Source organism: Lagopus leucura, unplaced genomic scaffold (assembly GCF_019238085.1).
Source record: "Lagopus leucura isolate 7727_CA_CO unplaced genomic scaffold, USGS_WTPT01 Super-Scaffold_73, whole genome shotgun sequence".
Lineage (NCBI taxonomy): Eukaryota > Metazoa > Chordata > Aves > Galliformes > Phasianidae > Lagopus > Lagopus leucura.
Window position 1 is genome coordinate 97,296,343 of NW_024962252.1, and position 26,804 is coordinate 97,323,146.

General features: G+C 39.3%; 1 protein-coding gene across 8 annotated transcripts in view; it reads left to right on the top strand.

The window, feature by feature from the left end:
- KIF16B (kinesin family member 16B) overlaps window positions 1-26,804 on the top strand; it is a 134,020-nt gene that overhangs the window by 45,293 nt on the left and 61,923 nt on the right. For 7 of the 8 annotated variants that reach the window (XM_042894440.1, XM_042894453.1, XM_042894460.1 and 4 more), the window contains exons 13-17: window positions 12,617-12,736; window positions 13,225-13,276; window positions 15,092-15,229; window positions 19,660-19,742; window positions 19,919-20,007. In XM_042894440.1, coding sequence (XP_042750374.1) covers window positions 12,617-12,736; window positions 13,225-13,276; window positions 15,092-15,229; window positions 19,660-19,742; window positions 19,919-20,007 — 482 coding nt within the window. Of the gene's footprint in view, window positions 1-12,616; window positions 12,737-13,224; window positions 13,277-15,091; window positions 15,230-19,659; window positions 19,743-19,918; window positions 20,008-26,415; window positions 26,656-26,804 lie in introns of those variants that run through there. The other variant, XM_042894478.1, reaches the window with a different exon arrangement.

Below are 26,804 nucleotides of genomic sequence, written 5' to 3' on the forward strand. Positions count from 1 at the left end.
TTGTTTACATAAACCTACTTAATTGGCTTTTTTCATTGCCAGATGCAACTGATAATGTGGTAAATATAATGTTACACATTTCAGCTGTTCAAAAGTGTATGTTTAATCTGCAGTTACCTCTCCCCACCCTCTACCTCTGTTTACACAGTCTTTACATTATCACATCAGAAATTTCCCAGTATTTCTTTCTCTGGTTTCAGTCAGTGAAGACACGGTTCCCTAATCCAACTGTCTATGTTAATGAAGCATTCAAATGAATATTTCAAACACCTCTTTTTGCATAAATGGTTAATTAATCAAGGAGATCTGATTTAATTTCTGAAAATATGAACGTCTTAGTGCCTGGGCTATCTCAAAGTTTGAGGCTTATGCAGTAGACTTACCTTCTATTCCTTGTGGACTGGAGCACCTCCCCTATGAAGACAGGCTGAGGGAGCTGGGCTTGTTCAGCCTGGAGAAAAGAAGGCTGCGGGGTGACCTCATTGCAGCCTTCAGTACCTGAAGGGAGCCTACAAACAGGAGGGGAATCAACTCTTTGAAAGGGTAGATAACTGCAGGACAAGGGGAAACGGTTTGAAGTTGAGGGAGGGAAGATTGAGGTTGGATGTCAGGGGGAAGTTCTTCACTATGAGTGGTGAGGTGCTGGAACAGCTGCCCAGAGAGGTTGTGGATGCACCGTCCCTGGAGGTGTTCAAGGCCAGGTTGGACAGGGCTCTGGGCAGCCTGGTATTAAATGGGGAGGTTGGTGGCCCTGCATGTGGCAGGGGTTGGAGATTCATGATCCTTGAGGTCCCTTCCAACCCTGGCCATTCTGTGATTTACTTGCCAGTCATTAAAGTTACTGAAAAGTGCTGCACTGCATTCTGTACCAGTGCATAAGCTTTTATTTTGAGCTCATTTGCATAGCATGAATTACCTCCCAGTAGATGTACGATTTTTGAGGTGCAGTTGATGTCTGCCAGAATTCACTGATAATTCATGTGAGAAGCAAAGCTGCCACGGTATGCAGCATTTGTGCACTGATGTTTGGAAATCTCAGTACGGGTATAAAAATAACAGCTCTGCCACTGCAGAAGGAAGACTAGCTCTCTTTATTACAGTATGTGAACGTAGCTAATGTCATGCCTCCTTTGGTGAACATGTCTGTCTTCTTTATTATTTCATGTTACCTGGCAAAAAGTAGGCCCCATGGAGGCTTTCCTGAGACTGCAAGGCAGATGGCAGTGATGGAGATCCTTATACTGTATTTACGTTTGAAATATTTGGTGTCCTCTCATGCTGTTCTTTGTTTGGCGTCCTTTCCCATGCTGTTCCAGTTACATGACTATATTGGGTTATTGCAAACTGGAATAAGTAATTCAGATATGTTTTGTTGTTAAAATCTTGAAACAAGCTGCAGTTTCTTTAACTGTAATTAATGGGCATAGGCATTTCCTGTGTCTGGTGTTCAGTAGTTGTGTGATCAGTTCCACTGGCATATGTATGAATACAGTTTATGTATATTTATATGTTCATATACAGGTCTTAGAATGCTTTCAGTGTATCCTCATTTAGGTAGGGTTTATTTCATTGGAATTTGAATTAAGCAAAGATAAGTATAGTTGCTAAGAAAAGTTTATTTCTCCCAAATGACTTCACCAGATTTTCAGAAGAAGAGTGTCAACAATCATAGTCATTTTATAATGTGCAAATAATTATTAATGACATTTGTCAGCTTAAAATACTAATTATTTTATGCTCAAGGTACACAGTATAAAATTGGTAATTTTTAAAGGTTACTTTACTGTCGTTTTGTAGCATCCTCAAACATTTGACTTGAGATCAAAGGGAATATGTCTTTTGCAATTTCTGACTTTTTAATAGTCCTTTAATTTGCATTAAAAACTGCACATAAAGTGTCAACTTGTATTTGCTGTCACTGACCTACTAAAAGCCAGCATATTATTTCTGGAAAAAAAGGTAAGGTGATAATACCTTCATCAACCACTAGAAAAGTCATTATAAATTCTATTCTCAAAATGGAATGAAAGGAGAAGTCTGTTAAAGTGCTACCTATTGGAGCTAAGCATTCAGAGCTAAATCAGATGTTAAATTCAGAGCTGCTGCTCTGACTTACATTCATTATGCTGAAGTAAATTGTGGAGGGACTCAAATCCTTGACTAATTTTACTTCCTAAATGGGTTACATTGGCAAGGTTAGTGAGGAGACTGATTTCAAGGAATGCCTTTTTTAATGAAAATGTCTTTAAAAGTGAATACTTAACTCTGCCACATGTCTTTCAAAGATAGAACAAGCATAACTGTAAATCTGTTGTTTCTAAAATAACATTTTTAAAAGAATTGTTTCCTTTTTAGTTAATACTTCCAACGTTGTCTATGGTCCTGCGGTTCCAGTTCCTGCGGCCCTCAGTTCCAGAGCTTGTCGTTAGTGCTTTGCCCCCTTGATATGTGCTGAAGTCTGTCTGTGTTCTGGTCCGTCAGTGATCCATGCCAGAAACAGCTGTAGTTTACTGATGTCAGTAAAGCCACCTGACCCTGGGACCCCTATTTAACTAGAGTGGTGATTAGATCCTAAATAAAAAGTAGTCGTAGAGAGGATGTGAGGAAATACTGGGAGGGAAGGAAGCTGGTAGTAGGAGCTCATTGTTGGGCCTGACCATCTTTTATCTTTTCCTTAGGTGCATTAACTGGTGAAGTTTACTGATAATAAAGTGGAGAGACATCATTTCTCAAGCAGAGCATCTCACAGAGAATAGGATGACTTAGAATTAGAGTAATGGAAAGGAGATTGATGGCAGATAGTTTGAAGTACAAAAGCCTGGGGACTGATATAAATTTAAAGCCCCATGGAATGGGGAGGAGGATGGTTGAGACTTCACTGTCATAAGGTAGTATGGCAGCACGAAAGACAGATGAGAGCTTGGGAGGATCACACAGATGTTTTGAGTAGTGAGAGGAAAATAGGGATGTCTGACACAAGCAAAATTCTAAGTACATTGGGAACAGTGTATGTAAGTCATCTCTCAGACCTGGGGATGTGAGGGTTGAGAGCAGCTCTGCAGCAATGCAACCAGGCCGTGTGCTAGTGGGTGAGGGCAGCAGCTGCCCTCTGCTCTGCACTGCGAGGCCTCACTGTCAGCACTGCCTGTGGTCTGGGTGCTGCAGCATAAGAAGGGCATAAAACTAGAAAGAGCATCCAAAGGAGGGCTGCAAAGATGGAAAAGGGTCTGGATGAAGAGTGGCTGAGGGCCCTGAGCACAGAGCGGACGAGTTGAGGGGACCCTGATGGCAGCTGCAGCTCTCCCAGGGAGCGGAGGGCAGCGCTGAGCTCTGCTGTCTGTACAGCGACAGGGCTGAGGGAACGGCATGGAGCTGCGTCAGGGGAGGAAAGGTGGGGGTGAGGGAAAGGCTGTGCCCCAGAGGGCGGTGGGCATGGCACAGGCTGCCCAGGGCAGTGGGCACAGCCCTGATGCCGGAGCTCAGGGAGCGCTGGGACACCACTGACACTGGGGCTGGGGTGCTGTGAGGGGCCGGGGGTTGGGCTTGGGGGTCCCTTCCAGCTTGGGGTGTTCTGTGTTCTAGGTCAAAGAGGATGAGTCCAGGTGAGAGCTGCAGAGAGAGGAAGCATTAAACGCTGTGGTGTGGCCATGCTGGTTGGGTGAAAGCTGATGCTCAGGGTCAGCCTGCTAAAATAGCAGTGAGAAGAGGGGGATGCAAACACTGACAGTAATTATATCAATAAATACATATGCAAGAAGCAAAATAATTATTTCAGCTGAATGCAGATAGTGATTCAAAATTCAGGAGTATAAACTGACTATTAGTAAGTTCTGGCTAAATATGTGAAAACAATTTCAGTTATGCAGTGGATGAGAGCCTGAGTTGGAATCCATCAAGTGATTTATTAAGCTATTTGGGAACTGCACTGGCAACGCAGGAGGTCACATTTGTTTCTTCCTTTCTCAGATTGGAGGAACGCTGCTAGCATCAAAAGCAGAAGCAAAATTCCTGAAACTCCAGAATTAAAGGAATTCTCTTGTTTCTAGAGATAACTGGCAATTTCACTAATTTTTTAGTATGCTCATCTCGTAATATTGACTGCAACTTTAATAGTGGGCCATGCATTCTTTATAATAATTAGCATGCAAAGCAGTCGAAAATTCAGAGTAGTCCATCTGTTTATGTGTCACGTTTCTTTCAGAAGAATGAAATCTGCAGTCAAGACAATTTCTGTAAATAGAAACACCAGACTACTTGCAGTGTATTCCTCTTAAATACTGCTATTTTTAATCCATTTAAAACCTCTCCACACTCTAGGTCTGTAGATTGGAATAGTGGAAATAATCTTTGAGTGGCAATTAAGTTCAGAAGTTTGTGTTTGGAAGGGAAATGAATTGTGTAGATGGACCTAGGCCATGCTCCACAGCTGGTTTACACTGGGTTAGTGATCTTGTGGCATACTTGAGTTTACAGGACTGGCTTTTATCAGAGTTCTGATGCAGACTTTGACTTGGTTGGTGTTTCACAAGTGTTAGATTGCTCACCTGAGAACACACAGCAGAAGTGCTTAGTGGGTTTTGCATGAGACACTGAGGCTTGCATGAAAGGTAAATCCATTAGATGTTTTCATGAAGGATAGTTACTGTCTACCAATACCTAATGGAATTAATATATTTGCAAAAAACCTCAAAGCTTGCAGAAGGTAATTGCATGCTGGAGGATGGTTTGTCTTCTCTAAGTAGGTAAAAGTATTTCTTTGTATAAGAAGAAAACTGAGGAGGGAGGGCAAACATAATAGGAAAGCAGTCTGTTTTCACTTGCATTGAAAGGACTCATATTTCACAAGAGTATTTGATTAACACAGCTAAACACGTGAATGTGCTGCTACATGAGGGTGGTGTAGGAATAATAAAAGCATCTCACATCCCAGTGTCAACTCTGGAAGATTTTGTAACTTGAAAGATAAATTAGAGTTCTCTGGAACACATAGATCATATGATAATAAGGTACTGTTCGGTTAATTTCAGTTCCTGATTATTTGATAATTTAGTTAGGATGTCAAAGCAGTATATATTAATATAGAAAATTGGAGAATAATCTAGTTTGTGTACTGTAATTGTGTGATGGAAGCTCTAGTAATTTATTCAGCAAAACAATTCCTGGGGTTTATTCTCTAAAACCTTGGTGATCTACAGTTTAGCTTGCTCAGTTTTATGATGGGGTGGCAACCTGCAGCTCAGTGCAGAAAGGATTTACAGGTTAATGAAGTTAACATGAAAAACTCTTGTGCTGGTAAGTCAGAGTTCGGTGAGAGGCTTGACACAGGTTTTTACTGTCTAATGCAAGTTAATGTTCCTGTGTTGGTTTTTTTTTCTGTTAATAAGACATGAAGTGTACCTTGGCTTTGAAGTATAAAGCTATGAGTATAGATAGAGCTAGTATTGTTGTTGTACTCTGTGAAAACTCAGAAGGCTTTGTGTTACTAAAAGGGGCGAATATATGTACATGAAAATGCATCATGATTGCGGTCATTAAAGTAGAACTTGAAGAAATTAAGAAGAAAAAGAAAGGTCTAGGTAAAGAAAGTCATCCAAAATGTTAAGAATCATAGGAGAGTGCACAGATTGCAAAGGCAGGGAGGCAGACAGGGAAGGAGGCATTTCTCTTCAGTCAGAAGTGCTTCTGTCATGTTTGCCATTTCACTGCAGCTATCTCGTGAAAGGTAACTCTTTAAAAGCAGAAGATGCTACATAATGAATCATTATGAGATTTTCTTATCACACATTTGTGTTTCAAGAAGTAAGATGGATTAAGATCCATCTTAAGATCAGAACACAGAAGGAAAAAACATTTATTGTATTAAAGCAGCAAATGTAAAGTGTTTTTTTATGTTGATTTTTATGCATAATAGCCAAATAATTCATTGCTCTAAAATTTTTTTAAAGGCAAAAATCAGTGGGATACAAAAGAGACTTAGATTTTTTTGTTGGTAACACATGTTTCTAAGTGCATTTACTGGTAAAATACTTTATAAAAAGGCTAGTAAACCTGGTTTCAAATCAGACTTCCAAACATTCTCATCTATTGTGCAGCTGTTAAAGATTATATTGAATCAGATTAAATGGGCTTGTAGATGAAGTAATTTAGGCAACAGTGCCCACTTCTGCAATATAAAAGAGGACAAGAAGACAGTAATCCTTCTACCAGAAATCTTTCCATGTTTTTTGTGTTTGCAGTTCTTGGCATTAGGGAACCAGAGGTGATAGATACCCTTGCATAGTCATTCCCTGCTTTTCTTTTCTTGCCATTTGTCCAGTTTTCCTTGCACCTATGTAAGTTGTATCAGCAGTATCCTTCAGTTTAGCAAGGGAACGCTTTTCCTTTCTGATCTGCTGCTGAATAGTTTTCTTTTCTGCTCCCCAGTACTGATAATAGCCAGTGAGCATTGACCACTGGGGAGTTCTGCTTGGGTTTTGTACGCTTCCATCAGGGTGCCTCTTCTGCAGTTATGTGTCACTTCCTATTTCTTGGCAGGTTAGTTCTGGAAATGCAAGCAGTGCAGACCTCATACAGGACACATGCATAAGTTAGCTTTGACTGTGGTATGCGTATCTTTTTTTGTTGCAACTTTGCTTCTTACATTTGCTAAAACATCTGCTGTGGAACTGTAATTGTAAGTTCCCTAATCTTTCACTGATGTGGGTGATAAAAATTGCTGTGAAGTCCCAGGTTTGTTACCCACCTTGTTCAAGGGACGACCAGCTGATCTGTGCTTCTTACGGCCTCCCTGTGCATAGCCTCTTTGATTTGGTGTATCTGCTGGATTTTGAAATAAACATTCTCAGGTGCCTCTGAATTCTGAGTGATTCACAGTATCTTTTCCTGTAGGTACGAAGCATTTCTTTCTGCTGATTTAAAGGGAATGCAAAATATCGGGAATACTTATCTGGAGGGAAACAAATTAAGAATTAAGAACTGCCTTTGTGTACAAAGTACGTATCTGTATTTTATAGAGAGCTTAATGTTAGTGCTTTACCACTGAAGGTCTTCAGACATTTTTGTGAACCTAGGACATAATAGCAGATTTGCAATGAGATCGAATGCACCCAAAATACCTGTTAGCATAAGAATTTACTGTAGTATGTAATCAGGTTAAATATTAATGCAAAGAATTTTGCAATTGCACAATTTTACCCATAACTTCTTTGATCTGGTATTATGCCTTTTTGCATAATTTAAATATAGACATCTGGACAATTTACTTAGCTAGCATAATGTTATGCTTTACTGAAAGCCTCTGCACGGTGTTTTCTCAGAACTGTGTACCAGCAGTTAACCACTGCATATTTAAATAAAAGAATTCAAATTTTCACGATGGAAAATATAGAAGAAATTGGACTTCACCAAGGAATTCTGTTCATTAAAAGGGCACTGTGCTAATTCTGTATGCTTTTGAATATTTTTGTGTGCCTTTGTCTGTATTATTTATCTGTATTAAATGCACTGAAAGAAATGCTGTGCGTCATTAAAGTTCTTTAGCATGAGCAACTGTGCAAAGATTGCTCTAAAAGCAATGCCCCCTATTTATTTCCATGGAAATAATGCCCCATCCCTGGAGGCATTCAAGGCCAGGCTGGATGTGGCTCTGGGCAGCCTGGTCTGGTGGCTGGCAACCCTGCACATAGCAGGGGGTTGAAATTAGGTGATCACTGTGGTCTTTTTCAACTCAGGCCGTTCTATGAAACCACAACTGATACAAAGAGCACAGTAATACTGTTTGAAAGAGCAAATTCTCAGCTACACAACACTATTTTTCAACTTACAGGTTCATACAGTTACTTTACACAAATGTGTTTCTAATCTGCAAGCCTGAAGATGCCTTAATGCAGTTAATTCAGCACACGTGGTACAGCAGGATAGAAGGGATTCAATGGTAGCTCCTGTATGCGCCCAAGAAGTGCTCATGAGTTTACCCCATCAGGATGTTTCTGGCAGCAGAATTCCAAGAGCCTGTCATTTATGCAAACAATTTAATCCTCTTATCTTTGCTGTGACTCGAGAAGGTGTTTCCTTATGTACTGACTCAGAATTATTTTATGAATGAATTTCAACAAAATGAGTCTATTTATTCCAGAGGTTCCGAAAGAAGAAAACTTTTCTCTGCACAGTGCAGGCATTTGTATTCACTGGAGTGCTCCTTTGTGTGTAATACTTGACTTGCTTTATTTTCCACAGTTTATGAGCGCATCTTAAATACAGAGGGAGTACATGTGCACTTTTTTTGTTCAAGGATAATTCGAGATAAGATGCATGCAATGCATGCAAGTATTTTAAGTTCTGCCTTGAGGCTTTAATTCATTTTCTGCATTAGTATTTTTTTAATGGGGACGATGACCTTTCCTGCTCTCGGAATTCTGGCTTATGGATTCACTGCTTTCTAAAATGGTGTTGCACAAATGAAAGCGAATCAAGTTGCGGAACATACCTAATAATTTCTCTGACTTAGAATAGCATACAGTCCTTCAATTGATTTCAAAAAAGGTCCTTCCTTCCTTCCTCCTTTAGAAGTTTTCTTCCTATTGCCATCAAGGGTGAAAGAGGGGCAATCTTACTGCTTCTTTCTGGCCATTTTCTTATCTTTCTTTCAATGTGGGAGAACAGAGTAACACAGATTGTTGAAAGTGTTTATGGATTTCGGTGTAGGACAAAAGTGCACAGTTCAGTTTTCTTTTGAATTTGGAATTAGATTTTCAGCCAAATGATTAAAAGTTTAGCAGAAGCCCCAGTTAAACATCAGGATTTTTAGTAAAAAAAAAACCTAATGATGGAATAATAGAATGGTTTGGGTTGGAAGAGACCTCAAAGGCCCTGCAGCCCAACCCCTGCCATGGGCTGCCTGCCCCCCACCAGCTCAGGCTGCCCAGGGCCCATCCAACCTGGCCTTGGGCTCCTCCAGGGATGGGGCACCACAGCTCTGGGCAGCAGTGCCAGGGCCTCACCACCCTCTGAGTGAAGCGTTTCTTCCTAACATCTATCGATATCTTAATCTCTCTACTTAATCTCACTACAATCCGTTGCATTTATTTTAACGCTTCCCTTAAAAGAGTGTGTTCTATTTGTGAATAGTAATTTTATACAAAGTAAGGTTTTAGAAACTTAATTTGTGTTCTTTAATTTTAGATATAAATAAATAGCGCGTTGATTTTAAATCACAATTCTATGCACTTTATTTTTTTAGTATACAGTAAATGTGTTAAATATCAAAGACTGAAAATGGAAGCTTTTTTTAAACTTTCATCTTCGTTATTTGTGGCAGATTTTTCTCTCCCAGCAAAAAATTCATTATGTCTTGGGATGCCTTTTTTCTCCTCAGTAAGGGATGTTAGCAAATGCTTTGTTTATGCTGGAAAAAATGTTCTGCTCTTAATGTTTTATCAGTTGCATTGGGCCAGAGGTGCCAGCAGTTGTGTGAACAGCCACCTGTATTCACTGTCCTAAGTCTTCAGTCTTGTCATGTTAGAAAGGTTATGAATTATGTGTAACAGTAGGTGCCACTCAATAAATATTTAATATGAGATAGATATTTTGACTGAAATTACTTTTTCACTTGAACAGTGATTTAAACTGTATTTTTTGGTTTTATGAGGTGACACTTTTATAATATCAAGGAATAGCTGGATGCAGTTTGAATGTCAGAGAGCTGCAGGGCAACATTAATCACAGTTTTTTTTCCCTTCTTTCTGAAGGCTGGAGAACTTTTTAGTGCACCTGTGACCAGTCTGGGATTTCCTGGTTTTGTTTTGGAGTCTTTTTTGTGCTGTCAGCATCTCATTTTGCCCATTTTTGCACAGTCACTGGAGAACATTTTAGGCAGCGTTGATATTGACGATGTTTTATGCTGTGCAGAAAAAAAAATGGAGTAGTAGATCTTCTCTCTTAGATTTGTCAAGTTGCTCAACATGGGAAAATACGCATAGCATTTGTAAGAGGAAGCAGATAGATTGCTGTAATGTCTCGGTTGGCTCTGAAGAGTGAAGACTGGAGAAGTATTCATGCTGTTGTCAGAAAACTTGTTTTCTGTATTTGCTGGCACCAGGAGAAAAGTGTGTGCTTCACAATACACAGAAGCTGATGCTGCCTCCCCTTCCCAAGTTGTCACTCTTCCTTGGCTTGTAATGGCTTAGTTATTTAGGTAGAAAAACTGGTTCGAGAAGCAGCGTGTGCACATTCATAGTCTGCTGCTGTTACCTTCCACGTGTAGGAAGCCAGTAGGATTTGAGTTCAATTTGCAAAGTAAACTTTAGGAATACTGCAGCCTATTTCATAGCTATAGTTAGTCCCTTATATATTGTGTATACCCACAGAACTAGTCACATGATGTTTTCAGTACCCTCCAGCCAACTGGTGCCCAACCAGACCCTGAACAAGAGCAGCCCTGGCAAACTCCATCTACGCTCCTCCCTTCAGTTTTTATTGCATAGCAGGACGTGGTGTGGAAGATCCCTTTGGCCAGTTTGGCCCACTTGTCCTAATTGTGTTCTCTCCAAGGCTTTCATCTGTCCTCAACAAGCCTCATAGAATCACAGAATCACAGAATTGTAGGGGTTGGAAGGGACCTCTAGAGATCATCGAGGCCAACCCCCCTGCCAAAGCAGGTTCCCTACAGCAGGTCGCACAGGTAGGCGTCCAGGCAAGACTTGAATATCTCCAGAGAAGGAGACGCCACAAACCCCCTGGGCCTCCTGTTCCAGTGCTCCGTCACCCTCACCGTAAAGCAGTTCAGATCAGCAGCACTGTGGGTGCATGGCTGCAGCTGGCCTTCTAGTGGGAGGTGGCTGGGGCATGGTGGGCCAAGGAAAGGCACCCTACCCTGGCCAGGAGCAAAGGGGCTGCAGCTGCAGCCTTGCCACAGGGACCTGCTGCCTCCTACCCAGCCTCTCCTGCTCTGTGGGGATGGTGGCAAAGAGCTGAGGGCATGTAGGAGCCTTTGCTGCCCATAAGCCAATGGGTGGCTCTGCTGCTGACTGTCTGTCTTCACATAGCCTGAATGGTGCCAGGAAGGCTCGAAGGGCAGCACCTTCACAACTCTGCATGGGCTTGGGGCTTCTGAAGCAAATCATTATAAGGCCTGGATGGAAATTCTCCTTAGAGTAAGAAAACTCCCTCTACACTGCCAAAAGTGTCACGGTTGAATGGCCTGCTGTCAAAATGTGAGCTCTGTTTCCAGTGCCTCCTGTGTACCACTGAGCCTTGGATACCTCAGGGTGCGGGTCCTGGATAACTCTGCATGGGGATCTGAACAAAGCTGGAGGCACAGAAATCATTGCCTAGAGATCTTATGAGAGTGCTGGAGAGAAGGATTTGGAAGGATTTCTGCCCTGCAGAAAAGGCCCTGGGGATCTTAGTCCACAGCCAGCTGAACATGAGCCAGCAGTGTGCCCAGGTGTCCAAGAAGGCCAATAGCATGCTGGCTTGTGTCAGCTCTCGTGCAGCCAGCCAGCAGGAGCAGGAGGTGATTATCCCTCTGTACTTGGTGCTGGCATTCATTTTTGGGCCCCTTGCTGCAAGAAGGCTATTGAGGTACCTGAATGCATTTGAAGAAGAGCAATAAAGCTCATGAAGGGACTTGAAAACTAGACTTAGAAGAAGTGGCTGAGGGAACTGGGACTGCTTGGTCTGGGGAAGAGGAGTCTTAGGGGAGGCTTCATTGCACTCTACAACTGCCTGAAAGGTGGTAGGAAGGTGGGTGTCAGTCTCCTTTGTCAGGTGATGGATGATAGGCATATGTTGTGTCAAGATCTTAGATTGGATCTTAGGAAGAATTTTTTCACATAGAGGTTGGTCAAGCATTGCAAATAGCTGCCTAGTGAATTGGTGGGCTCATCATCCATGGAAGTGTTTGGTACGTGTGGGAGTGGAACTTAGGGACGTGGTTTACTGGTAACCTTGGTAGTGTTAGGTGGTTGGATTTAATAAACTTCAAGGTCTTTTCTAACCCAAATGATTCTGTGTTTCTCCTAATGTTAAAGCCTTCCACTTATATTCCTGCTGAATGATGCTTTCTCCCACAGATGCTGCAGAGTGTGGCCAAAGGAAATTCAAACAATTAAAATATTTCCTGCATTTCTTTGTTATGCCAGTGCTTTGTTTAGGTTGGATGATGTTCTACCTGCTTAAGCTTACTGGGCTTTCAGGTGTCTGGGTTTTTAATTGCATAAGATTCACTTTATTTAAAGGACTGCCAAAAAAGTTTTCAGTTTCCTATTCTTTAGCCATACTGAATTTTAGGTAGTTTTAAATTCTTCTTACTATCATGTATGGTGATTCAGAGCTTGCTTTTATAGAACCTGCTTTGTTATTCTCTTGATTGATCTCCCTTATCTGGTATAATTCAGCTATTTGTCTGGCCTCTTTCAAATAACACCTTCACAGATTTCCTGAACGGTAAGCTTGGAACACTCACTGGAAATATAAAAGTTGCATTTGAAATGTTAGGGAAAAAAATCCCTGCCAATTTTTTGTGGTATCACAGAGAATGAGTTACTTTAAACAGTTTAAGAAGAGAATGAAGAGTATTTCCTGCATATCTCAATAACTATACTTTTGTCCTTTACAGGAACAAACCTTGGCTCTGAGGAAAGAAGGGATAGGTGTTGTGTTAGATTCTGAACTGCCTCATTTAATTGGCATTGATGATGATCTGCTTAGTACTGGCATCATCTTGTATCACTTGAAGGTAAATAAATATCTTTGCTTCCATAACCTTTGTATGCTGTGTGATTTTTTTCACTAGACAAATTGTAGTATTAATTTGCTGTCAAAATACAGTGCTCATTATATGTCTCCACTATGGTGGCAGAAGCTCCTTACATTTCTCTCCTATAGTTCAGGTCTATCCTGAAGATTAACTGGTTAACAAGAAATAGGTACTTACTGTATCTACCTACGTATGGTTTTTCTTCCCATTAATTTCATTGTGAAGCTTGACTTGAAATCCAGAGCTAGACTGTCTCAAAACTAAAGTGATGGTCCTATGCATGATAGTTGAATTTCCTAATAATCTTCTACTAACAACTGATAAAGTGTTTCTTAAAATAGAAAGGAAAGAATGTAGTATGTTGAAACATATACTGGGCCATAGTAGTCTGAGAAAGATAAACCATTTCTCTGTATGAGAGAAAGGGAGATTTCAACTGAACATGTGTATGTTTCTCTCTTAATTAGGAGGGCCAAACATATGTTGGCAGAGAAGACGCTGTGACGGAACAGGATATTGGTATGGAATTTTGCATTGTTTTTTTCCATTCTTTTTAACATCCCAGTCTGTTAACAGAGCTTTATAATTTTCCTTTTTTTTTCAGTTAGTTGTTCATATGTTCTCGCATATCGTAATTTTTAGGAGATTTTTAAGGCTGTATTATGTGGGATATGCTTCAAGGAACATGATTTACAAAATAGCTTGTGGGATTTAAATCTATTCATATTCACATACTTGTTTCTTATTTCTTTCTACTCTTGAAGTAGCCTTCTGTAAAAAAATAATATCCTTTTTCATACAGCACCTGTCACAACTGCTGCACAATCATTCTCTTAACCTTTGTATAATGAGAATATTTTTATATTGTTACACCTAAAGCAGTCTCAGGTCTTTAGATTTGGGTGGAAGAAAATTCTGGAAGTTAAGTGAAAAGTAGGTAGGCTTCTTGTACTGTATTTCTTACTTTTTAAAAAGACAATTAATTGCCACTGCTGAACTGCCCTGTCGTATATATTGCTTAGAGGCAGTTTCATGAAATAAGCTGCATCCTTAAGTTCTCAAATGAAAAGTTGAGAAGTCAGATAATGTAATTTTGTATATATCCTGTGGTTAAAAGATGCATGGATTAAAATTTTTATATAAATACCATGTGATGTTAGGCAATATGGGTGGAGATAATCACACATAGTGCACAGAAAGTAGTCTGATTGATAAGTGCCTGAATGTAATGGAATACATAACCTCTTTTTTCAGCCTTTCAGTCTAGAATTGCATGTTGCTATAGAATCATAGAATGACTTCAGTTGGAAGGGATCTTAAAGTTCATTCAGTTCCAACCCGTTGCTGTAGGCTGGCTGCCCCCCACCAGCTCAGGCTGCCCAGGGCCCCATCCTACCTGGCCTTGGGCAGCTCTGGGGATGGAGCACCCCCAGCTCTCCAGGCAATCAGTTCAAGTGCCTTGCAACAATCTGAGTTTAAATTTCCTTCTAGCATCTAACCTCAATCTCCCCTCTTTTAGTTTAAAGCCATTCCCCCTTGTCCTATCACTATCGGCCCAAGTGAAAATTCAGTCCCCCTCCTGCTTGTAAGCTCCCTTTAAGTATTGGAAGACCACAGTGAGGACTCCCCAGAGCCTTCTCTTCTCCAAGCTAGACAAGCCCACATCTCTCAACCTTTCTACATAGGAGAGGTGCTCCAGCTCCCTAGAATCTTTGTGATCCTCCTCTGGACTCGCTCCAACAGCTCCACATCCTTCTTACGCTGGGGGCCCCAGGCCTGGGCACAACACTGCAGATGGGACCTCACAGGCAGAGTAGACGGGGACAATCCTCTCCCTGCTACCACCCCTCTGTTGGTGCAGCCCAGGATACTGTTGGCCACCTGGACTGCAAGAGCACGCTGCTGGTTCACGTACAGCTTTTCGTCCATCAGGACCCCCGGGTGCTTCTTTACAGGGCTGCTTTCAGTGAGGTCATCTTAGTGAAATTAAGCAAAAAAAGTCTGTCTCTGCAAATTCATAAATTTTCCTTTCCTGTTTTCTTTATCAGAAAAAAATAGGAACTTATTAATCTGGTGCCAAAACATGTGAGAAAAGACCATTATGTAGAATAAATCAGAAAAAAAGCACTTCTCTTGCAATAAAATAACAAAAAAAAATGGGGTCAGTGTTTAAGGAATGTGGGAAGCGATGAAAGAAAGAGCAAATATTACCCAGAAAAAAGTGAGAAAAGACATTTGGAAATATGTAACTCAGTACATCCTTAATGAATCAATATCAGCATGCAAATCTTATTAGTTGTTAAAAGACTAATTATTTTATTTTTGTATGTTTAGTTCTTCATGGTCTGGATTTGGAAAGTGAGCATTGCATCTTTGAAAATCTTAATGGTACTGTGAATCTAATACCACTGAATGGAGCACAGTGTTCTGTGAATGGAATTCAGATCACTGAGGCCACACACCTAAACCAAGGTATTACCCAGCACTGTGTAGTTTGTGATAGTGTCTTTGTTTCTCTCTGGCAAGACCACTGAAAAATCTACGTGTATATAGAGGGATTACAGTTTAATTCATTTAATTTTAATTCAATTTCTTCTGCAGCCCAAGGTGATCAGGAGAGCCATGGACTTCTTGTTCTGTCATAGAACTGCTATGTGGTGTAAAGAGAGCTCTTTACTAATTTAAGCCACTTCTTGATCTTCAGTGTGAAATGATACTTACCATTTGATTTCATTCAAAGCTTATGTGGAAAGTGAAATTCCATGACAGATTGCTGTGATATTAAGAGAAAGAATATTTTAGTCGTGTGGAAACCAGTAGCATTAGAGACATGTTTTTCCAGCTCCTCAGAAGTCCAGGCCAGTCCCACTTAATACACTGCTGCCAAATCCTCTTGCACAACAGGAAGTTCAGCTGGAGCATCTTTTAGCTGCAGCTGAAGGGAAATAACAAACAGCGGGAGAGTAACCCTTACAGGTGACATTCAGGGAATTATAGGTTTAATATTAAAGCTTTAAAATCTGGAAATGGAAAAAGCTCCTTGGACAACTGGACCAAAGATGTGTTTTATTGGCATGGAAAGAAATGACATCAAATAAGCTGAGGATCAAATAATAATCACTGCAGCAGAGGTTCTGATGGTTCTGAGGATCTTCCAGGAGAACCAAGAATATCTTCTCACTTAGCTAAGATCTGCAAACCCATTGAGCAGTGAGGTTTTGTTGCAGCCCAGCTGCTGAAAAGCAGTGCCATTTGACATTCCCAGAAATTAGCTTTCAGAATAAACTTATGCTAAAAAATGAGGAACGCAGTGGACAGAATAGCACTGAGTGAGAGAAGACTTCAGTCTTTCTGAACTCAAATGCTTTAAAATTCTGCTTACAGAAAGCAAGGAGTTTTGGTGTGAGGAGGGGATGTTGCTGACTCTGTCAAGTGTCTATTCATGCAGAATGGGAGTTCTGCAGTCAGAAAGAAAGCCCGACCCCTTTTGTCTTGAAATTGAGTAAATGCTATTGATATCTTGTTAGAAACATTGGCAAGAAACACTTAATGTGAATTGCAGTTGCAGTGCCTCATCTTTTCTTTAGCCTGCTGCCATTCAAAGGCAGTGCAGGTTTGATTGGCCTCAGAAGGAAGTTGAAGTTTGGATGCTATTTCTCTCTTCTAGGTGATGTATCGACTTGAAGTTTGGACTGTAAAGGGTGAAACTGTGGTTTGTTGTTGTTTTGCCTTCTGACTTTCTGTCTAAACAAATTTGCAACTCAGAAACAAGGGGGCAGAGGAAAGGGTTGCTTTGAATTACTAAATTGTGCAAAACAGCTGCCTAGGCTGACCTGTGAACCGTGCAACCAGATTGAGTTTGAAGGAAGGGTTACAGCTATGACATCGGGCTAGCAAAGCTGATAAATCAACTGATTTAACAACTTGTGCACAGCGCGTGTCTTGTAGCCGTGTTAGCATTTAGTCTCACAGCATGAAGTGCCAGCCTCTTTAAGGATCTGATTTGGTATTGCTGATTATCTGCTGATATACTTAAGTGTTTCCGTTTATGATAATCTAAAAATTCGACACATTTTCAAATGAACAGTTATTAATAATAATAATAAAAAAGAGGCATAGTAGTTAATTACCACTTCCTTCTTCAGATTAATTCCTGCATTTGTGAATTCTAGCTAATGTGGCCTCTGTGTAAATGCAACTCATTACACTATTTTTACCTTATTAAGAGCATCTGGTAGAATTTCTAAAAGTAATTGAACAAATATTCACTGGAGCTTGTCCTTTACCTTAAATTTGTCCTCAGTTTAAACTGCATTTTCCATTTTTAAGCCAAGCTGCCAACCTTTCTGTAGTTAACATAATCTCTCAATGTTTGTTTCTTTTTATAGTTAATAGAAGTAGTTTTAAAAACAAAATGAAAGTCAGTTAGAAGTTAGGCAGATCTTAATTACAGATACTTTTGTTTGTGCAGTTCCAAAATACTGCTGTGTGTAGATGATATTTGAATATACATTCTTCATATTTATTTCCTATGCTCTCTGGTCATTTTTGTGTTGGAGTTCACCCATTAAGTTACCAGATCAAAGGTCCGTAAATGATAGGCTGGTTCTGCATGGTTCTTGTTGCTGTTCTTCATACTGTCAGTGTATTTATGAAACCTTTTGTTCTTTGCCATTTAACTTTCAAGGAGAATAAGAATTGTTGCTTAGAGTAAACAAATAAAAAGCAAACAGCATAGCAAATCCAGTTATGTTTCCATGACAGCATTAACACTGTGCATTTGCATTCTGATGGGGAACTGCATTGTATAATAACAGGTAATCTAACCTGATGTTTAGGAGTTACTTGACAGTGTAGCTTTGATCAAAACTTTTTTTTCTTTAATAGGTTTTCATGTTGCATATCTCCGTTCTGTCAAATGGAAGTTAAGACTGTACTTATTCCTTAATGGTAGAATAATTAAAAAATAAGAAGCATGTGGAGGTCCCATCATGCAAAAAGTGGCATGATGGTATAATAACGCCTATGCCATCCTAGGATAAAAAGGAGGAATGTAATAGGAGAAGTGGAAGAATTGTATTTCTCCATGTAATCTGTTCTTTCACCATCGTGGTGTACTAAATTGAGCAAAGCGGTCCAGTGGCTGGCAGCCCTGCTCATGGCAGAAGTGGGTGGAATTACAGGATCTTTAAGGTCCCTTCCAACCCAAAGCATTCTGTGAGTTTAAATACTTCCATAAGTATAGAAAGTGACATGCACACATCTCCTTCCCCCTGTTCAAACTGAAGCCAGGTCCTCCCTGGAAGAGAAACACAGTCGTTGTTCATATGAGCTGCCATCTGGTTTTGAATATCATGTGCTGCTTTTAAGCCTTTCTCCTATATTTTTAGACGTGTGAAGTTAGGAACACGAATCTATATCTGTATTCATTTATTTAAGTACCTACCTGCTATCTAGTATTGTAATCAAAAATATTTACAATTATATTAATCTTCATCTGAAAGTAACCAAGGTCATTTTACTGACATCCTCACCGTCTCCTCTGCTAAAGTCATCAAAACAGCCTTCCCAGCAGATATCAAGAATGGGATAGAGAGGTGTTTGTCTATTTTGCCAGCATGTGAAGACTAGCAACTGTTACACCCTTTCCACTACAGTACCATGACTACCAGGGACCCCTTCTAATATGCTTACATTAAAAAACAGATGTGCCTGGCACACTTCATGAAGGAAAGGTCAACTGGTAGTGTCACATAAATCACAAAGGTGGTATCAAAATGCCTTTGTGATACAGTCTGCATACGGATCAGTGAAACGTTACTCTTTAAGATTTGACAAGGTAAACTGTTTGGTCCAAGATTTGATCTGTTGTGCAGACAACAAGAAGTGATACTGTGATTGTGGAGCCTTTTGTCATTGATTTATCAGGACCGAATGACCTCATTGGGGTCGATGTTCCAAACTGAGCTGATTTATGAGGACCGCTCCTCATTAAGGACAGCATTTCATTCTCACACAATAACAAGTTGTATGAAGAGGTTGTAAGTGCATTTTTTTCCAGGTTGTAAGTGTAATAGGATCCTTTTTCTTCTAAAAGTAACTCACACTGACAGATAAATGCTTGATTTTGTTGTGATTAAGTTGGAAGGCTTCATTTTTATAAGAGTAGTGAAACATCACAGACAGTTTACTTTTTAGTAGGAAGGTATTAATCTAGGCATACCATACTTATAATGTTACAAGAATTGCCCAGGATCACATTATATGTGGATCTGTACCATAACTGATTAAATACCATAATGGATAGGAAGCGAGCAGTATGAATAATTCAAGGTTCTTCCCTGAGAAAATAACTACTGAGTATAAAGGACTAATAATCTTGTTCTGAGTGATGACAAACTTCAGCATTCTTCTACCTAAAGAAGAAAAAGGTTAATGGGACTACAAATGAAGGAAAAGTAGAGGTGAAATGGAATTTTACTTCGATCAGTAGTGGATGAATGATGATTAGTTTGTTCTTAGTCATATTTATGGATGTTCCCATGGTTTTTGGTACCTGCTGGTAGCCTCCAAAGTAGTACTGCTGTAGAGTGTATAGGTCAGATTGGGTCAGTTGCTATGATTGCTTTCTCTTCCTATCCTTAATCTAAACTGCATGAGTATAGTTGACCTTTGTGTGTGTGAACATGTGTTCTTTTAAGTAGGAAGAAGAAGGAATAAAATATGCACATCTGTTAACAAAGCTGTGACTAAATGTTGTTATACACTTGAATTGTCAAAATGCATTTTCATTTTGTTCTGATTTAATGGGAAGCTTTACTTACATATTGGATGACTGAATAATCATTTGGCATTTCCTGGTACATTCTGTTGACAGTAAATGTATGTGTTTTTCTCATCAGGTGCTGTGATATTACTTGGAAGAACCAATATGTTTCGCTTTAACCATCCCAAAGAAGCTGCTAAACTAAGGGAAAAAAGAAAGGTAAGATTAAATCAGCATCTGGGAGAATTTAAATCCTTTCACAACTTTCTTGCTAATGCAGACACACATTGATCATTGTAGAATTTGTTTTGTTTTGCTTCACATAGAATATTTCATGAAGTGAAACAAGACATCAGTTTTTTGTCTAACAAATACATTTTATGGTCTATTGTTAGAGTGGACTGCTGTCTTCCTTCAGTTTGTCTATGACAGATCTTTCAAAATCTTGTGAGAACCTATCAGCTGTTATGCTCTATAATCCAGGGTGAGTATATTCAAAAATGCTGTAGTAAAAATTGCAACTGTTCTTCATTTTCGTTGTTGGAATGTTCCAAATGGCAGTATTAGAAACCATTTTGTTCTCAATTTAACAGTACATACATACTGAATAATGGGCTTCTGAATGAGGTGAAAACTTTCACAAAATGTTATTTGAGCTAGAACTTCACATTCGTTCTAGAAAATGGAGTGACAGGACACCAAGGAGCTTTCCATCCTGCTTAAAACTTGCTTTTAGCTGAGATCTCACTATTGAAATGCAAGAATTGCAACTGCACCAGCAAACAGCCTTAGCAACAAATCTGGCACAAAGAAAGTTGTTGTATTGGAGTTCTAGAGGAAAGATTTGGCATTATATAACCAGGGCTGTTCAGCACAGTAATGATATCCCAAATTTTATCCTTTCTTCAGAATTACAAGATAAGTATTTTTCATAAGACAAATGCATTGTAAACAGAAAATTTAAGGTTTCTAAAGTTTGTATAAACCCAGTGAAGACATTAAAAAAAGCTTTGAAATAGATGTCTGTAAGTTCTCACTATATACGTCTTAGTAGGTGGCCTGGTTAGGATATGGAAAATCATTTTATTATGCAGTTAGGAAGAAATAGAATGTTTGTTGTGGAGAAGCTGATTTTAATGTCTTTCCCAGTGTTCTTTAAGTGATTTATGGAGAATTATGACATTTTGTTCTGTTTCCTTCTTTTTTTTCCAGCAGCTAGTGCCTGTGTTTTACATTGAGAATGAGATGATACTCTTTAACCACCCATGTGCTTCTGAAAAATTGTCAGTAAATTGAATTACAGGCTTGGGTAGAGCAGATTTATTCCTAAATTCTACTGTGGGGCTGTTCTGTATCTGTTAGAACTTAGGAAGATCAGACAGATAATAATAACTGAAGTTAAACAGTCTCTTTAATACTGAGTGTATCTAACAACATTGCTTTAAATATGACTGTTACTCTTTTGCTAACTACCTACTAGAGACCCTGTGTAATAACATTGCATAAATGCTGTAATTGTTGTTCTTTTGCTGCTAAACTATCCACAAAGAACACAGGCAAGGCAGCAAGTTGTTCATAAATTGTCTTTTTTTTCTGAGACAGAGAAGAAAGGGAAGGTTTTAAAAAAAAAGTGTGGATATATTTGTATCATTTTTTTCCTATTGCCTTAATCTTTTCAAATGGTTAGATCAAAACTTCTAATGACAACTGTTAGCACTGTATTTCCTGAGGGCTGTGGAAATTTCCTGTTTTCTTTGTTACTCAGGGTATTGATCTACACTGGGGTACCACGAGCTTTTCTCTGTGTAATTTCTCACATATTGTTAGGAATAATTGCATTCTACTGCACAGTGCTGGCCTTAACTTCGCAGAGAGCATAAATTAGGACAGATTGTTTCAGAATTGCTTCACTTTTAGCCTTTCAGATTTACAGCAAAATATAACAGCGTGGACGTGGCCTATTTGAAGGTTGGGTTCAGAATGAATTTCTCTTACCAGTGAGTTCATACTGCTACACCCTGTCTTGCAGAGAGGAATTTTTCCATGATCCTTTTGTAGAAGTAAATTTAAAAAAAAATGTTGCTTGACCTGGGATGGAGCAGCTCTCACAAATTCTTTTTAAATTCTTCCAACATTTTGTGGAATATCATTTCTTTTTTCCTCATCATATTTTCCAGTAGCTTGCCTTATTTTCTGGAGCTCATACAGTGTGACTGATATAATTATCAGTGTATTCAACAGTTTTTAGAAACCCTCTCCATTTATTATGTTCTGTAACTTGTATGATCCTGGCTTTTTGGGGGCATAATAACAGTGAGCAATTACTGGTGAAATAGAAGATTAGGTGAAAACCCTCTTCATATTCTTGAACTCCTTCATGCCTGTGCTTCATTGGACTGTAAACTATGAGCAGAGGGTTAATAATATTGTCCTGCTATTCTGCAGTCAGTGAATCTTTCTGAACTGCCTTTCAGTATTTTGTCTTACTTGATTTGTAAATACAAGCAAGCATTTTGGTTAAAGCTCGCATTACAGGAGGAATGCATGTCTGTCACTTGATTTTAATTAATAATACCTGTCTGTTTCAGCTACTGCTAAGTACATTTGTTTTTTGGGCTGAGGAAGCTTGTAGTAGTTGTCAGTTCACTATTTAGACTCTTATCCCTACATTTAGATACTTTAACAATGTTTAAAACAATATATGCCATACCTAATGATGCACTTTGCCCGTGTGTGGCAGAGGTGGTTCTCATTCTAATAGATCAGTGACTAAAGAAAAAATATCTCAAACCTGGCTGGTTTTACTGCTTTTATGACTGCTACAACAAGAAGGTAGGCTAGGTAGACTCTGAAGCCTGCACTGCACTGCTTGGTCTTGTAAATTAGTAGAAGAAAGCCTGTTCCATAATTAGTGCAGCTTTCTGAACAGCAGTTTGGCAATAGCAGCTTTTCAGCTTAGGCTTCGTGACAATTTTATTTATATTGATGCTGAAACTGTTTTCTTTCCTTTTCCTCTATTGTGACAGTACTGTTTTTTTGTTTTGTATTTTTTCCTGATGATGTGTTGAGCTTGTCCAAATAGGTGTAATTCCACAGAAAGTATCACTGTAAGGGAAACAGGTGGCTGAGGTAATTACAAGTTAGAAAACATGCTTTGAATAAAGCAGTTCCCAAGCATTTAGGGCTCAGTAATATACAAGACAAGTGGTTCAATATCCATAAAGAGTCAGCTTGCAATATAGGACATGGACCATGATGACAATGGGCTGAGATAGGCTCAGTGATAAGCCAGTTGTGGTATTCTTTTCTTTGTTTGTGGGATGTCTGTAGGTGGCCTGCGTTGTACCTGTTGTTAATTTGGTACTTCCAGCCTTTCATCCCTCCAGTTTCAGTTCTGATAACCTAAAGGCTGGTAGCTGAATTAGCAATTTCTGGAGGTTGCAGTAAGCATTATGTAGCGTCCAGAATCCATACCAGTCAGTGGTGGAAGAGCCTGTGGGCTACCCCTTTCAGTTCAGAACAAATAACATAAATGACAGCTGCTTTGTGTGTGTGTGTGGCTATGAGGTCTCCTTATGTAGCTGGCTGAAGTTTTTAGATTTCTGGATGTGTCATTAAGAGATTGTTTCCTTTGAAGCTGTATGCGATCTGGACTTATTTCAGAGCCTGAGAGAAAGTGTTAGCTCCTGATTTAAAATAGTGCTTACTGAAAAGAACAATAAAAGAAAACAAAACCAAAGAAACTTGTAATGATTGGTAATACCTCTTAAAGCACGTGGCATTAGCTAGTTTCTCGGCCCTGTTTTCAGAGTACATTGTGCTTGTTATTCTAAAATGAAGAAAATGAGAGAATAGGGACAGCTTATGTTCCTTCGAAAAGGATTCAGCTTTTGAGCAGACTTCAGGTTCTTGCAAGTAAATGCAACTAAAACCACTCTTTTTTTTCCTTTGGAAAGAAAACCCATATCACCAAATTAGCTCTGTAGGCTAAGAACAATGTCCAAATTAGCAGTTGATTTTTAAATTTGGTTTTTCAGTCCCTAAACATTTATTGGTGGTCACTGGGACATCATGCATAACAAGGTCTCTGCACTGCCTTAGCACGTGTGCTCAGTGCCACTTGAGTTCTTTGAGACTTCATTCCACTCTCAGCTGCATATGGTTGTTCCCAACTTCTGTGTACTGAAATGTTGCTTTCTTTAAAGATGATAACACGTAGATTTTTGCTCATTTTATTTGCGTGTTCCTCATAGGAAAATCAGTTACCTTCAGTGTATTTTCAGGTGGGTGGTTCTGTTGTGTGGGATTTTTTTTGTTGAGTTGGTTGTTGATTTCCTGTTAATGTTGTCTTACTGTACAAAATCCTTTGTTCTGCTCATTCCCAATCTTTTTCTCTAATCCAGTGTCATGCAACACTGCTTAAGGTAATAAGCTCTGAGTAAAACAGTTTTTCTCATAGATTTGTGTTGAAGATTTCATTTATGGGCCTTTTGTAAACTATATTATACTGTAACTGTGAAACCACTCATGAGAAACCTTCATTTGTCTTCAGCGTGTTGGTTTTCTTTTTTAATTAATCTCATGCATTGAGCTACTGAACAGCATTGTAGCATCTCTGTAGTCTTGCTAGTATTCAGTCTTTCCTAATAGATGTAGTACCAGATCACACTTTTGTGCTGTGTAGATTAGGCTATTGTGGCATTGAACCAGTCCAACTGACTTCCTTTTCTCTGCAGCTTATCTGCACTGTCTTTATCTCTAGATATAGCATGTTTTCCAGGAAAATGGTGACTATTTAATTCTACACTGATCAGATTAAGTTCTTTTATGGTAGATCTACAAAAGAAGAAAGAGTAGATTCTAGTCTTTAATATCTCTATTTTTTTTTTTTTTTAAATTTCAAGCTATACTTTTTTCTATTCACAGTAGTGCTCACATTAATAAAGAGAATAGAGATCATGAGACAAACTATTTTATTAAGGATAGACTAAACCATAGAACATCAGTCTTGCATCTGTACTTTGTCAAATTGGCAGTGATTTCTTACAGCCAGGGCTGTTTTTGGTGATGCTGAGACTTTATTTTAGCAACTTCTTTAAGAGGGAAGGTTCCTGTGATCACTGCTTGTGCTGCTTCCCCACATCCTCTCCTGTCCTGAAAGAACTCTGAGCTCATAACCAGTTTGAAGCAAATGTTGCAGAGGTAGTGGTATCAAAAGTAATGAATTCCTAAATGTGTGGAGAAAATGAGCATCCGGATGAGGAAGACGTGTTGTTTTTACCCCCGTGGAAATAAAGGCTGCAGTGTGGGCACCAGGGATGGAGAACAGAGACACTGAATATCTGCATGGCAGCAGAAAACCTTCAGTGGAGCTTCAGCCTCTTTGGGTGTGAGTGCATCTGTGCACTGGCAATAGACAGGGCTGCATTAGGCCTTCTGTTCATAGGACTGTACCTTACCTTTACCAAAATGCAGTAAATGTAGGTTTTTAGAACGGGTGGATGTGGTGCTTGGAAGCTGTTGGTCGGGATGTTGGTGGTGATCTGTATTTATCTTTGGGAAGCAGCCATTTACTCGGGAGAATGAACTGCTTTTGCATAGTTCATTCCTGTCTTTCCCAAAGAGCCCTTTCAGCAGCTGGAGCTTTGCTTTGGTGTACAGTAGGACTGATTGCCACTGCCAAAGGTGGTAGAGACGCTTCATCAAAGGGAAAATCATAGAGTTTTCACCGCAGACTTGTTTTTATATTGTTTTCCTTCTATCAGATCTCAATGAAAAGCCACTTACCATTTTTTATGTCTATATATCAAATGTTTGCCAAATCTTCTGTTTTACAAGGCTGTCACAACATCAAGAGATTTTGCTTTGGGTTTTGTGCATTATGTTAGCAGATCAGAAATGTTTTATTTCTCTGTGCCATAACTAATCTCGGGCATACTTGTAAATCATCTTTGCTGACTATCTTAGCAAACATGGCTTGCATCTGACAGTGCTTAATGGACATCTGTATTTCTGAACTCCAGATCCCTAGGATCTGTATTATTTTGGACTGAGATAATGATGAATGTGGCCATGCCCTGGCTATGAAGTGAGAGCTAGCAGCAATGAATTCTGGAGGCAGACTGGAGCAAAACAGAGGGATTTTCAACTGTCATATTAAAAAAAAAGTTATTAACCAATGGATAGGGCTTTTGCCTTCTGAAGATCTGTTGAGATTGCTTCTTGACCTGCCTTTTTTTTTTTTTTTTTTTTGCATAACTTTGTGGATTTTGCATTGCTGCTACAGGAATTGTGATGGATTTAAAAATACTCCAGTTCTCATCTCTTCTTGTGCTCTGTCATTAAGATAGTGCCTACAAGTGTCCATCCCAGATGTACTCTTAGTGTAAAGGTGAAAGAGAGCTCTTGGTGAAACATTGATTAGAAAGCTCTGAATGTCTGGAGCTGCGTATAGAAATCTATATTTGCTCGTCTCTCAGGCATTGCAGAAGGCATTTTTAATATAAGTTTGTGAGAGATGGGAAAAAGTGGTGTTTTTAAAACTGATATTTCTTCACTAATCCAATGGTCAGAATGATGCTTTTTGAGCATTGTGGAATCATGGTTTACTTGAGTTGTTTTCTAAACATTATGTTAGCAGTGTATTTTTTGCATGTTTCCAAGGGCAGTTCCTTTTTGCCACAGGTAATTTCATGACTTTGGAAAGAAATATTAAATATACCATAGTTCTAAAACACCTGCCTATTTAATTGCAGTCATGACGTCTTAAATTGCAGTTCCACAAATAATTCAAGTTAGCTCATGGTGCAATCTTGCATTTTTTTCAGTGTTAATGAACCATCTCACCTGCAAACTGCTAAAGCTGTCAGAGGTCTGGAATAACTGGAGATTTGTGTGTTTAGTTGAATATTTCAGCCCACATTTAGGCTCTTTACGCTTTAAAAAAGCACAGAAAATATTTATTTTGGAAGACTGCCTTAAAGAATATAAATCTGTTGGAGGAAATTAAAATAAGAGGGAGACTTCTGTACTACTGTAATAACAGCCGATATTAAAAGTGACAGAAAATACCTCCTCATCATTACTCAGAACTGTATCAAGCTAAGCACACTGAAGTCTCAAAATATTTGAGGTAAAGAAGTTTGTGTTGTGTTCTGTGCTGGAGTGTTTCACTTTGCAGGATTGTGCTTTTTCAGCCTCACTGCTGGCATCACAGCGATGTGTTGTTTCCATTGGGAGGAAGAGGCAGAACTACAAGCATACAGTAGCACCATTTCAGAG